The sequence below is a fragment of the Macaca thibetana genome, chromosome 5, assembly GCF_024542745.1.
Source record: "Macaca thibetana thibetana isolate TM-01 chromosome 5, ASM2454274v1, whole genome shotgun sequence".
In the NCBI taxonomy this organism is placed as follows: Eukaryota; Metazoa; Chordata; class Mammalia; order Primates; family Cercopithecidae; genus Macaca; species Macaca thibetana.
This window is the reverse complement of record NC_065582.1, coordinates 100,968,244-100,983,175: the sequence shown is the minus strand read 5'-3', so window position 1 is coordinate 100,983,175 and position 14,932 is coordinate 100,968,244. Positions and strand designations below refer to the sequence as shown.

The 14,932-nt window shown below is 39.6% G+C and overlaps 1 protein-coding gene across 3 annotated transcripts in view; it reads left to right on the top strand.

Moving 5' to 3' along the window:
* Nucleotides 1–14,932, top strand: part of SPP1 (secreted phosphoprotein 1) — an 899,378-nt gene that overhangs the window by 878,860 nt on the left and 5,586 nt on the right. For 2 of the 3 annotated variants that reach the window (XM_050790493.1, XM_050790490.1), the window contains exons 2-4: nucleotides 12,862–12,949; nucleotides 14,027–14,094; nucleotides 14,204–14,242. In XM_050790493.1, the coding sequence (XP_050646450.1) occupies nucleotides 14,041–14,094; nucleotides 14,204–14,242 (93 nt within the window). In that variant the 5' untranslated portion in view covers nucleotides 12,862–12,949; nucleotides 14,027–14,040. Of the gene's footprint in view, nucleotides 1–12,860; nucleotides 12,950–14,026; nucleotides 14,095–14,203; nucleotides 14,243–14,932 lie in introns of all 3 variants that reach the window. The other variant, XM_050790491.1, reaches the window with a different exon arrangement.

The window sequence follows — 14,932 nt, the reverse complement described above, 5'->3', positions numbered from 1 at the left end:
ATAAACGATGCGTAAATGAATGGGTGTGGTCGTGTTCCAATAAAACTTCATTTACCAAAATAATCTATGAATGGGTTTGGGCAAAGGGCTTTTGAGCTCCTGATCTACAAAGATAAAGACAAATGATGCAAGCAGCTGAAGTCTTTTAGTTTCATATGATTAAAAGCTTGAAGATATCAGAAAAGACCCAGATGCCAAGAAGAAACCCATCTCCCCACCTCATAATGTCCATTCCAGTACTGCTTTCTGAGGACATGGAATTGACTATCATTGAGGGCATCTTTTTCAGTTTGCACTAAATCTGCTCTAATCTTCATTCCTTGTGATTTTCTGCCCTTTTAGAATTTAAGTTGTCTTAGAGCTGAAATGAAGCCACAAGTCAAGAACCATCCCCTTTTTCCTCAATGCCCTGCCTTCCTACCGTCTGTCTTCCAGCTGGGAGAGTCTAGGACTGGAATCATAGTGCTAGATAGGAAATACTGTTTTTAATAGAGGTCTCATTTTTATCTTTTGAGATTCCTATCACCCTTTTTTTTCAAAAATGCATTTTGGTTAACTGCATAGATACATACAATGCATATTTTTAAATCATAACAACTGAAACTGTTATTTTTATTTTGTTGTTTCAAAGCAACTAAAATTAACATTTACATGCCAACGTATAGAACTAAATGTTTTATATTTTGTGCAATATTTACTCCAACACTTAGCTTTCTTTTAGAATTCTTCCTGAATTCTTAGCTTTCTTTTAGTAAATTCCTCAGCTGTTTACTATATACTTTAATGTTTCACACATTTTTGTTAAAAAAAAACACCACTCAAATCCTGTGTGTGAAAGAAAGATCTACACACAACCGTGTACCCACTCAAACCTGGTACAGTAGGATAACAGTTTAATCTTATTTCCTAGTCCTAATCTGCCTGTCCACCTGGTTAACACTCAGACTAGAAGATGGGACCACAAAAAATAATAAGTCAGCTGCCAATTTTGTAAAACTGCTGTGGAAGTAAAACATGTTTTAGAAAAATAGATTTACTGTATGTAGGATTTCCATCCTTCTTAAAAAGTAAAATTTTTATACTCATTTGTATTCTAGTCAGGGATTACAAAATGTTTATAATCTTTGTAATCATCATCTTTGTAATCTTTGTAATGAAACTCTGTCACCCTTTTCCTTCTAAATTCAGAATAACATCATCTCTACCGTAAACCGGATTCCTAAGAGACCAAGCTTGATGAAACAACATGTATGTTTTAAATCTTACTAGAGGTTAAGACACCACAATTTCACTTGTGTCTGAACCAACTCCTCGTAAACAAAAATAAAGCTGAAACCCCAGTCTGAGATGCTTTGGCACTGTCTAAAAACAGAAAAAGGCCACTTTGCTGATCGCAGCCTCCACTTCCTCCCCAACCCAGACAAATGGGTGTACCCACTCTGCTGATATGCCACACATAACCTCTTTTGCTACTTCACTAAGAACTCTGGCTAACCCCTTAGCCCAGCTGTGACCCACAGACCAAAAGACCACCAAAGGTTTAGGAATATCAGTGAAATAAATATACAGGAAAGGATCAAAACTTCAGCTCCCAACAATAAACAGTTTCTTACATAACCTACTGTTTCCTCTAATTATGGTCATCTCCATATGAGGATGGTAGAGTGCTTTAAAATTCTTCAAGTTTCCTAGAATTTACCTCCCACACAATATTTGATCTGGTGAGAGGCAACTAAAACTAAAATTAATCTGTGAACACATCCTTACTAGTAAACGGAAGTCATTCAAAACCTTCAGAAAACATGACTTTAAGTTCTCAAATATAACTAGATGGGTTGATTTTAACTTGATCTCTTATTTATTTATTTATTTATTTATTTATTTATTTATTTATTTATATAGAGACAGGGTTTTTGCCATGTTGACCAGGCTGGTCTTGAACTCCTGAGCACAAGTGATCAAAGTGCTGGGATTACAGACTTGAGGATGGAGCCTAGACAATTTAACTTGATCTCTAACTGCCACTGTCTACTTGTTAGCAGGTCAAAAAGCAAAAGGTATCCAAAAAACAGGTAGCCTAACTAAGAAGTAAAAGCAAATGATGCTGTGCCAACGATTCAGAAGCTGCGAGATGAATTTATCATTTAGTGGAAGGCAGTTGTAGCCTCTTTCTTCTCAGAAACAAGCTAACTTAACAATATTTAATTATGTGGTATAGGCAAGATAAAATTCAGGTTCCCAGATTCCCAACATTGGACACTATCCACTAAAACCTATATCAAAGCTGATTCTCTCCTTGCAAAAGTGGGAAAAACAAAAACAGAGGATCAAGAGAAGCCCACTATCCTAATCACTTATCTGCTGATATTGCATACCATCTTCTTGTGGAAATAAATGAGTCACATACTTACTGTATAAAATAATCAACTTCAAGTCTAACATATTAGTAACCTCGCATGAGCTTATTCTGGCTTTCAGAAATGGGAGCAAAAATTAATAGAAAATAGATACATATAAAGTTATAGCACCATAACTTAAATTCAGTTTCACGAGTCTGGTGACCTGGAACACAGATGATAAAACCCAAAAGCTATGAACTGAGCAATATTATGCATATGACATTGTGTCAATTAAGGTAACATCTGCTATCGTAACAGATATCACTTAAGGCAATAGAAACTTATTTCTCATTCATACTGACGGCAACGGTGGGCCATCTGGAGCAGCTGCTGTCACCTTGGCAGCTGCAACTGGGAGGCGCCAGTGGTGGTGGCAGGAGCAGCTGTAGGAGCAGCCCTGAGGGGGAGGGGGTACCCCTGTGTCCTGTGTCCAATGTCCGGGAGGCAGCAGACTGCGCCACCCCCACCCTAGCATGGCCGGGCAGGACACACCCCCAGGCCCAGAGCCTCCATAGCTCGGACCCTGGCCCCGTGTTGCTGCTTTCACCCGCTGCTGCTGCAGGGAGGACGTGTGGAAGATGCGGACAGTCCCCAAGGCCCACAGCCCTGGGGGCCACCACAGTGGGTCCAGGCCAAGTCGTCCGCTGGCAGCGGAGCAGCGGTCAGGCAGAGAGGGTCCCCAAGGCAGAGCTGGGTCGGGTGCAGTGTGACGCTTGCACACAGAGCGTGGCAACCAGGCCAAGGCGCTGACCTGGGGTGCACTTCAGGGCCCCATGGCTGAAAGTGGGAGCAGTGCCCACTTTAGGACCCAGTCAATGGTGCAGTGACAGCACCCACCCCACCAAGCCAGGTTCCTGCACCTTGGAAGAAGGCCCTGCACAGGCTGACTGGGGCTGGGACTGTGTCCCGGGGGTCCGTTTAGCATTGAAGTGACCACCGGGCCTGACACTATCGACTGCGGGGCTGGGTCCCCGATCCACTCCCAGAAGGTCCCCCTCAGACAGGGCTGCGAGCTGGGTGGGCAGGATCCCCGCCCTCCCAGGAGCAGGAACTGGACGTCTCTGCAGTCTGCACCCTAGGGGGCCTGTCTGCTCCTGCTGCCTGGTCTCTCCCCATTCCTGGAACCCACTCCAATCTTGGAGTGGGGTTGGGGCCAAGCCGGAGAGCTGTCACAGCCCAGCCGGGTGTGCACATGCTCAGGACAGCGCTGACACACCAGCCCCCTGCCACCTTGGCCTCCTCCAGACTTTAGGCACCGATGAGTGTTGCGGGGAGGGAAGTGGAAGCGAGGATGAAAGCAGCCCAGTGCTGACTTGCAGGTGCCCCTTTGTGCAAGCAGCCTGGGTGCCATGGACAGCCACAGGAGGCAGACCAGCTCCTGGGCAGAAGGGGGCAGGTCCAGGTGAGGCCCCACCTTCAGGCCAGGGAGAGCCTGAAGGCTGGGGGCCAGGCTGCCAGTCCCACAGACTGGAGTGGAGAATTGTGGTACCTTTTCCAGGCCTGTCCATGGTTGCCCATGGACCAAATGGTATGCACTTCTTCACCTCTGAGGTCCGTAAATGCCCTGGGCTAGGCCACACCAGGGCAGAGGATGGAGAGATAACGGGACAGCCAGCAGCAGAGAGGAGCTACCCACTCTGCTGAGAACTGAACACTTTTCGGGATGACCTGCCTATATCTCTGATAGGAGCTGAACACTTATCGGGACACCCTAGCTACGGAAAGGAGCTGCCCACTGTGGGTCTTCTCTGAGGTGTTCTGTTGCTTAATAAAACTCCTCTTTGTGTTGCTCACCCTCCACTTGTCTGCGTACCTCATTCTTCCTGGTCACAGGACAAGAACTCAGGACTTGTGGAATGGTGATGCTAAAAGAGCTGTAACACAGACAGAGCTGAAATATGCCCCTTGCTCACCACTTTGTGGGCAAAGAGGAGAGAAGAGCTGCAGCCCTTCAGGGAGCCCAGACCTGGGATCTCCCTGAGCTAGGGCTGTGACTCCCTTTTTGAGACCTTGTGGTTCCTGGTGTCTCTGAGCCTCTGGGCACCACCGCATTCCCTAGTATGAGCCAGGAAAGCTGCAGCCTTGCAGAGAGCTGGCACCCATGTCAGCACCTGGAGCTTCCTGCCCCACAGCAGCAGCTGGCGTGTCTGACTGCATAGTGGCCAGACCCTATGCTCACTCACACCCCATTGCCACTCCATGCCTGACTCGTGGCCTCCCTTGGAGGCATGGGATCCAGACCAGTAGCATGAGCTGAATGCAGCCTGCCAGGCTGAGTGGGCAGAATGAGTCCAGTGGGCCAGAGCAAAACTCAGGCAAAGGCACCACCGGCTGCAGGTTTCAGGCCAAAAAAGCAACACTCCAAAGATCCTATAACAATATGATATCTGATGCTAGGGTTCCAGATCAGCAGACAGCTCAAGCCATGTTCCCCCCGGGCTCTGCTATCCAAAATGCTTGAGTCCTCTTCATCTGGTGAAAGGGTAAGGAATAAGACTATGGGGGAGGCACACTATTTGAAGTTTTTAGGCACTTCCTCCTGGAAATGAAACATATCACTTTGGTTTACATTCCCTTAGCAAGAACTAGACATGTGGCCACATCTAAATGCAAGGGAGGCTGAGAAATATAGTTTCAGCTGCTTCCCAGCAACTACTCTGAAGACAACACATCTTTGGTGTACAGCCAACAGTACCTGCACAATTATTATTGTAGGTGCTACAAAGAATTCAAATGTAGTAAGACATAAGACTATGAAAGGTGTCTTTCTGTAGAAATATGATACCTGTTAAAATACAATAAGCAATTTGTTCAAAGTTTAGAGAGTTAAGAAAACTAATATTTAAGATCATTATATCTATTAAGCATGAAGCTAATGATATTAACCCACAATCAGTAGGTGTGTGTTTTGAACAGGTGACTCACAGCAATTTGAGATTAGCAGAGACATATTGACATTCTCCCACACTGTATGACTCATGACCATAGCATGGCATTAGCTGGGTGGCATATGTGAAAAAAAATAAGCTTTTGTTCTTATTAGATTTGAACTTGTTAGAGGCAAGATTTTTGAAAATCCCTACAAAATTTCTCTCGTCAGTATCACTGGAACTTGCAGCTTTTGATGTATGGTTATTTAGATTTCTTTTTTCTTTTTTTTTTTTTTTTTTTTTTTCATTTCAATCATGTTTGGTCAAATTTGGATGCTTATAATTTTGATTCGCATCTTAGAAGTTAGCCTCTGGGGCCAGGCATGGTGGCTTGTGCTTTCAACCCAAGACCACTTTGGGAGGCATTTTAGGAGCTGAGACAGGAGGATCTTTGAGTCCAGGAGTTTGAGACCAGCCTGGGCAACATAGGGAGACCTCGTCTCTATAAAAATTTAAAAATTAGCCAGGTCTGATGGTGCACACCTATAGTCTCAGCTATAGGGAAGGGAAGGCCAGCTACTGGGAAGGCCAAGGCAGGAAGATCGCCTGAGCCTGGGAGGTCAAGGCTGCAGTGAGTCATGATCACACCACTGCACGCCAGCATGGGTGACTGAGCAAGATCTTGTCTCAAATAAATAAATAAATAAGTTTGTCTCTAAACATTAGCTCCTCAACTGAGCTGCATCTTAGCATCCTCTTGAAAGCTTTTGTTAACACTGGTGTGTAGAACTAAACACTTCCTTCCCTGGAACCCTACTGACCCTGTAAATATACACCTAATATTTGTGCAAAGAGTAAATGCAATCAGGTAAACAGAAGTGACTGGCACATTAAATGGCTTCTATTATAGTTATCTGAAAAAATTGAAGTCATAATACCAAACTTATGTCATCGTTAGGAATATTAGACAAAATGCATATTTTTAAATCTAGTACTTTACAGGTTTCCCATAAATATATATACAATTACCATTATTGTTGCTGTTATTATTGTTGTTATTATTTTGAATATCTCTCCTTTTAAAAGGCAAAGACAGAAGTTTTGGGCTTGCTCTTTGCTACCGTAGAAAAAGTAAATGTTAAGGGCATAATAATTACAAGAAAATTCCCTTGTTTCTTAGGGAAAAAACAAGCAGCAGAAATTGTGTTAAGCATGAAATGGGTGAAAAGAGGACAAACTGATTCTGAATGACTCGTGAACAATATCATTAGATACAAAGGGAAATTAATAGGTTGTCTAGACTAGTAAAATCCACAGATGCTTGGAAATGAAGGAGATGTGAATGCGGGAAAGAAAAATCTAAAAACATCTCCAGATTATGGTGAAGCCCTATATGCCTGACCTGTTTGGCAGCAAAACTACCCCCAAAAACCACAAGAGGCATTTTCCAGGAAAGAGGCAAACCAGTCTCTCAGTTTCTCCTTGATCCCCCACTCTGGGTAGTGAAATCTGAAAGAAATTCATGTGACCCATACTGGGAAAATGCCTCTAGAAAACCCATATTGTGGGAGGTAAGAATAAAAAATTCTCAGAACATGAAAGATTGATTTATTAAAGTTGTATGTTGGGATTGATTTACCTCCTTTTTTAAAAAAAAAGTTTTATTTTTAGTAGTATTATTGTAATAATGCTCATTAATTTTTATCTATAGTTTAAAATAAAGCAAAATACATGATATTTTACTTAAAAACATCATAATTCTTCAACTTTCACCTGTCCACTGGTCTATTAAAGACTCTTTGTGTTAAAATATTTCTTCAATGTGAACTTCTCTCAAGACCATCTCTGCTCCTACCATCTGTTTACTCCTCTTGTTGTAATGTCAATATTTTATTCCTCATGAACTTGAAAAGGAAACATAAATCACAGAATTTTAGAGCTGAAATTGACCTCTAAAATAATCCAGATTAACTCTGTCAAGGAACCTGAGACCCAGACAAGAGAAAGCATATGCCAGAACCCCATAGAAAAGAATGTGAGATGGGAGACAAGAAAATCTAGCCTCTTCAAATTCTGCAATGGCATTTTTAAAATGTATATATAAATTATTTTAAGAACCCAGTAAGAGCTCCAGCCTCTTGGAGTTTATACTAAATGTACATGCTACCTGTGGCTACCATAGGATTAAACATTATTAAAATAATGCTCCTTCATTCACTTGTTCCTCTAAGCATTTACTGAGTGCCTAGCAGGAAATTGTGTATACAAACATGAATAAATCCCGGTCCCTGACTGCTGGGAGTTTACTTTTTGGCGTGAGGAGGACAAACATTTAAGGCAATAAAGCATCATCGGTGCTATGCTAGATCAAGTGCAGGCTGTAGGAGGGGTTAAAAAGTGGCAGTTGGTTGTTTCTATTTAGACCAGAAAAGGCTTTATAGGGAATGCTTTGATGCATGATGTGCAAATATTTTGGAGACAGGTGAGGATGAGACTGGATGGATATTCTAGATACAAGGACCATGCAATGTGAGTAAAGGCATGGAGACCTGAAACAGAACGACACACTGGGGAACCCACATGGCTCTGCATGATTGTTTTAGGGAGTACAGCGAGAGAAGATGGGCAGAAATAAGGCTGGACAGACGGAGTAATGCCAGACCCCAGAGGACCTCCATGTTATGTAAAAAGTAGCAATCACCTGGGCAGTCCTTTTTGGGCACAGAAAGCATGCCTGAAGTTCTCAGGTGTAATTCACTCAAGCTGAACACTACCTCTGTTTGAATCTAAAGATGTTTAATTTAGGGAGCCGGGGGCAGTGGTTCATGCCTGTAATCCCAGCACTTTGGGAGGCTGAGGTGGGCCGATCACTTGAGGCCAGGAGTTTGAGACCACCCTAGCCAATATGATGACATTTCATCTCTACTAAAAAAAAATTAGCTGGGCATGGTAGTGCATGCATGCCTGCAATCCCAGCTACTTGGGAGGCTGAGGCACAAGAATCGCTTGAACCCGGGAGCCAGAGTTTGCAGTGAGCCAAGATCGTGCCACTGCACTTCACCCTGGGCGACAGAGTGAGACATTGCCTCAAAAAATAAATAAATATGTTTAATTTGGGGCTTTATGAAAACAACAGAAAATAATCAGCAAGAATAACTCAATTTATGTAAGAATTATATACATTTCATAAATGAGCTAAATTTCTTCACTGAATAAATATTTTTGGCGCATAAACTGCAGAGGGATTAGCATATCATGGAATGTACACTACGAGGAATTCAAACATTAAAGAAGAAATCAAATTTTAATATAGAATATTTTAAATTACAGGTTTAAGAAACATAAATGTTATGCCATGGGATCGGGGCATTAATGTAAATTACGCCTTGACAAGAATTGTCGAAACAAAAATCCTAAGCCAAATGTGACCAGAAAAATATCTGATTGAGCTGCTTTTGTTGTCTAGTTTTGCTCCCCTTTCTTCTGATTTTGTTTTGTCTTTTGCACTGAAATTGTCACCTTTTCATATCAACCTTATGATAGATTCTCTACCAAAATTACTCAAACTTCGGATTTTAAGTAAGAATTCTCATAAACCAATTTCGGAGAATGATTTTCTCCCCTCAAATATATTCTGCAAAATGACTGTCACTGACCGCTTATTGCCACAAAATGTCTTTTTCTGAACAAACAAGGTCCTCCTGCAGCTGCTAGACTTTCTATTTGTGTTTTTCCACCCTGTTCTACCTCCCTCTTTGGGTCCTCCCTGATTACAGCCTCCTCTATTGTTCCCCAGGTTGTTACAGGTCTTATGTTGCTGTGATTGATGCTGAGTGGGAAGGGGGACTTTCTGTTTGAATCCAATCCCAGAATACCCATCCCTTCAACTCCAATGTGGACACAGGGTCTCTACCATATACCTTCTCTATCCAGGGTGCTGCCAAGTTTACTGTTTAGCCACACCCTCTTAATCTCATTGGTTACTCAAGTTTCAAATTTCCTAGTTGATTTTCATGAATAAATGGGCTCCATGAGGGTAAGAATGGTGTCATTTAAGAAAAAAAAAGGTAGTAATTTAAGTCCATTTTAAAGAATCTACCATTTAAAGAGCATTAGAATGCCCTCAGAGTTACTAATACTACTTTAATGAAGAAATGCTAGATTTCTAGAGTACTGGCAGGTATTAGATATCAATATATGAGATATATTCTGAATTCAAGCATAGTGCCTATGCATTGTATTCATAAGCAAAAACTCTAAAGTCAGAATTCGTTGTCATAGATGCAGGGCTGAGTAGGTAATCACCAACAATTTATTGAGCACTCATTCCATAACAGTTCTATGGGTCTAAAGCAAAACTTTTTTTCATTTGTTTTAAATTGAAACTAATGTTTACCAATAGTAAGACTACTTTTTCAGGAGCTGACTTTTGTTGTCTAAGTTATTGAGCAATGGAATAAAAGGTTTTATGGGTTTTGTTTTTGTTTTTGTTTTTTGTATTTTTGAAATGCTCTAATTTCATGTCTGAACTTGAAAATAGCACCCTCTTATCATCCACCTTTGCTTGCTACCCTGTGATAAATAATGCCCCCTTTCCCAGTCTATATATGATGAATGGTGCTAGGTTTCCAAATAGCTTTAATGCCCAACTTGTTTATGAGAGATTTGTGGTGTTACCAAGATATCAGAGTCATATCTGAACCTTGACTGGAGGGAAAAAGTAATTATTTGTAGAGCTGAAAATGCTGAAATAGTTGGTTACACTTTACTAAGTAAAATATAATTAGAAATGTTCAAATAAACTAGAAGTCAGTTTAATAAAGTTGTCCACCAAAGTAGTGACATTGAACACTTACTTTTTATTATATGGGAATTTTCATGTAATTCAGGAAAAAGACCATAAGGCTCTTTGTTTCCATGTGTCCTCTTAGTGTCTATAATTTAAGATCACAAATTACTCTTCGCATTCTAGTTTGACAACTAAACATTTTTTGCTTTCCACATACAAGATTTACGGGGAGTTTGTGCATTTTGACCTTTTGATTCTAACAACCAATCATTAGCCAACCAAGAATGGAAATTTTGGAAATATTACAGATAGAGCCACTGTGATTTAAATCATTTAACATGTCAATTCTGACAGAAAATCCTACTCAGAAAAACAACCAGCAGCAGCACTTTTGAGTGCAAACAGCATGAAACATCAAGAAACATGAGCCTCCCCAATAGTCACAATGACGCAGCATCCATCATTCCCTACTTTACAGAATTGCCTCCCATTATAAATCACTTTATCTTCTCAACTCTGAAGCATCCCAGACACATTCTTTACCTGTGATTTCACAAGACTTTTCTCTGAGAGAGGCCTTGGGACTAGGAACTTTTTGAATGAGTGTAGAAGTCCGGAAGGAGACAATAGTGTCAACCTGGGATTGCCTAAGGCAACAACAGAGCAAAACAAGAACGCTTTGGTTCTCTGGGTCTCTGTCCCTGATTGCATAGTGGATCATTGTTGGGAAATATTTCCTCACCTGGCATTCCAGGAAATGGAGCGCTCTACAGCTGTATATAGTTCTGTCATTAAATGTGTTCTATCCGGCTGGAATAAGAAAATTCATAGAACCAGATTGTGGTCTGAAATCTTTTTTCAGAAATGCTGCCATCGTGTGGCACTGTGGAGCTATGACCAGAAGAGTCCTGTAAAGGGTCATATGGTTCATCTCAAGATGGTTGGGCTCCAGCATAATCTATTCCTATAATTAATTCTAGCTTCATATTGAATCATTCCCGTGGGCCAGAGTAAACTACAGTAAATCCTGTGGAAATTTTGTTGTTTTTAGAATTTTCGGACTTCCCTCCACTAAATTGACAACATGACAAGCTTATGTGGGTAATATGTTTAAAGGAAAAAATAGTTTTTAAAAGCAGAAAAAAGAAGTCTATTTTGCAACTTTATAATCTGTGTGCTTTCTATTTTATAGAGATAGTTGTCATCTTACTTATTAAAATGGGTGCTTATTACCTACAAGCCAATAATATCAATTCATCTGGAATACATCCAATTTAAGGGAGACATATTTCCCCCTACCAAATGTTCATGAAACCTACTTATTAGCTATATACTAACACTGCAAGAAATTATTTAATCTATATTTATGTTAAAAGTAATATTTGGCAAAAAGAAGCTGACACTTTAGAACTAATAAAAACCACAATTACTTTTGCAGCAACCTAATAATAAATACGACCATTTATTTTTCATCTTAATCACACACAAGTCTTACAATAAAGGTGTAAGGTAAATAAATAGTGCAATCTGCATTTCACAACTGAGAAAGCAGATGAAGTAATCTCAAGACAATGTTAAATATTTTAAAAGGACCCAGAGCTCTGCTATCTCTGAATATTCAGACTTCCCCTGTAATTTTCTTTTATTCAAATACCTTTTAAATACCTAGTAAAGTGTTTTTTAATCCAGAAATTTTTAAAAATCTTTTTCTTTTTAAGTAGCCTAATTTACATACCCTGGGAGAAAAACTAGAAAAAAAGATGATTCCAAAATCGAATCTGTTCCTTTAGAAATGCGCAAAATTTCCTTATTGATGCATACCATTTAAAGATCTTACATCTACTCTCATTTTAATAACCTATTCTTTTTAAAGACATTACAATTCGTGACTGCCTGCCCCTCTTAAAAATTTCATACTAGTTAACACACATACACTCCTTAAGATACGCAGGGCATTTGTATCTAATATGTGCTAAGCATTGTTAGTTTAACATACTAATTCATTTAAACCTCTCAAAAATCCCATGACCTAGGTAATAGTATCTGCATTTTATGGATGAGGAAACAAGGATAGGTAGGCTGGGCGATTTGCCCAAGGTTGCACAGGTCAGCAGTGACACAGCGGAATTCAGAGCCACAGTCTGGCTCCTGAAGCAGCCCTCTCAGGCAGTCATCCTGCTCTCAGTCAGAAACTGCTTTACTTCTGCAACATCTAGAATAAGATACCATTCTTCTCTTTTATATGGAATTTTATATTTTAATGTCACTAGTGTCTTTTGTCTAAGTAACAAGCCACTGCATACTTGAAATCACAAAGCTAAGCTTGAGTAGTAAAGGACAGAGGCAGGTTTTCTGAACTCTTTGCAGGCTTGAACAATAGCCTTCTAGAAATATAGTTCTTCAATAAGTATAATCATATAGGCAAGAGTGGTTGCAGATATTACTTTTATGTTACTTAAACTGAAAGAAACAAAACTCCTTTCTATTTAATTTTACATTAATGTTTTTCCCTACTTTCTCCCTTTTCCATGGGATCCCTAAGTGCTCTTCCTGGATGCTGAATGCCCATCCTGTAAATGAAAAAGCTAGTTAATAATACTGTACATAAGTAATGTTTTAACTGTAGATGTGTGTGTGTGCGTTTTTGTTTTTTTGTTTTAACCACAAAACCAGAGGGGGAAGTGTGGGAGCAGGTGGGCTGGGCAGTGGCAGAAAACCTCATGACACATCTCTCCGCCTCCCTGTGTTGGTGGAGGATGTCTGCAGCAGCATTTAAATTCTGGGAGGGCTTGGCTGTCAGCAGCGGGAGGAGGAGGCAGAGAGCACAGCATCGTCTGAGACCGGACTCCTGTCAGGCCAGTTGCAGCCTTCTCAGCCAAACGCCGGCCAAGGTATGCCTTCAGTTTGCTACTGGGTTGTGCATTCAGCTCAATTTCATGGGGAAGTTCAAGTTCTAAGGAAAAATATTTTTAATTGTAATGCTGTTAAACAGATTTAAATTTTCTAGCCTTTTTAATAAGCAGATTAGATACATTGCAGGTCTCCTGGAACAAAGGTGTCTAGATACTTGGAATGCCAATCAAATATAAAACTTAAAAATACTTCCACTGGGTCCTCAAAAGAACGGAAACTACTGCGGCTAATCAGAAAATAGTAAAATTCAATTCCCCTTTGGAATAATTATACCTATATCATTTTCAATGGGTGACTGCAGGAATGTAAAAGAAAAGGGATCTTTTACACTAATTAAGCCAATTACAATGCTATTTTTTAAATGATGTATCTTATTTTCAAGGGGAAGAAAACCCTTTCTGAATATGTTACTGCTAAATTTAGCTGTTAAAATATTCACCAAGATACCTGCATGACACTATGTAGGCTTATTATTACAAATAGAAAAGTTGTTGGCTATTTTCAATGTTTTCCTTTGCATTTCAAATTTTTAGAACATCTTACTTAAATAACAAATTTCAGAGATAGTTTCATTTCACCTAAGTAGCATCTACTTAATAATTTAAGCTAAAAATCATATTTAAAGTACATATTGGAAAAACGAATAAAGCAAATTTTTTTCATTTTTTAATCTGTGCTTTTTCTTCTCTAAAAAGCATTCCCATACTAGCTTATTAATAGAATTAAGTTACTGTTGATCTGTTTGTAGGTTTAGTAGAGCTAGATATATAAGGTAGTAATCGTACAATTTCTGGAACTCTAAATTTAAAAGTTGAATAAATATAGACTTGTAAAATTTCCCTTTCCCTTACCTAATAAAGATGGAGAATAGGTGGCAATATAAATATTAACTTGAAAGACCATAATACTAAAAAGAAAAGGCTTCTCTAAGAAGTAGAAAAGATTTTACAGAAAATATATTTTATTTGTGATTATTTTGTAATGTGGTAGTACAAAAAGGTACCATTGTTTTAACCTATGAGGATGTCAGCTATTCCTTATGAAATGTTTTGCAGGAAAACTCACTACCATGAGAATTGCAGTGATTTCCTTTTGCCTCTTAGGCATCGCCTATGCCCTGCCAGTGAGTACAACTGAATCTTAAAGAAAATTCCTGAAAATAACTGAATTGTGTGCTTCTATGTGCTAGGAGGACATTCTTGTAATCTTTCTTCATCTTTTCTGTTTCAAAGGTTAAACAGGCTGATTCTGGAAGTTCTGAGGAAAAGCAGGTAAGCATCTTTTAGGTTTATTACATAGTGAAATCATTTACTCAATTACAGCGAGAGGCGCAACAAACATATTTGCTGCAAAATTACTTATCTTCTCAGTCAAATCTATTGGTTTACAAGTATTTATTGACTGTCTGCTATGAATCTAGGCCAGTACCAAGCACAGTATAGTTTTTAATAAATATAAGTTTGTAAAACCAACCCAGATATTTTAAATATAATAATGTCTAGGCCAGTATAGCATGTAAGATGAGTTATACGAAGCTGTGTGACTTTTTTTCCATTAGTCCACATATTGATCTAAAAGCAGAAAATTCCAGCTTTTGCTTTATTTAGTGGATTGCTAAGTTTAAAATTCACATCAGATATTAGTCAGAACTGTTTGTATGACCATAATATTCACAATATCGTCTGAGATATTAGCTGAGAAGTCCATTGTGAAAAGAAAGTCTATGTGTGCTGTTTGTATCTATTGTGATTTTCAGCTGATGTTAGATCACATTTTCCAACCAAACATAAGACCAACCAAACTCTTTATTATAATTATTTGACCAGCACTAAAGATGTACCTACCCCTCCACAACAGATGAAACTGTGCCAACCAAACAACAAATGGGCATTGTCCCCAGCAGCTTGGACAAAAAGGCACACAGAGTTCAATTCCAGTTGAACAGAATAAAGGCCAAAATA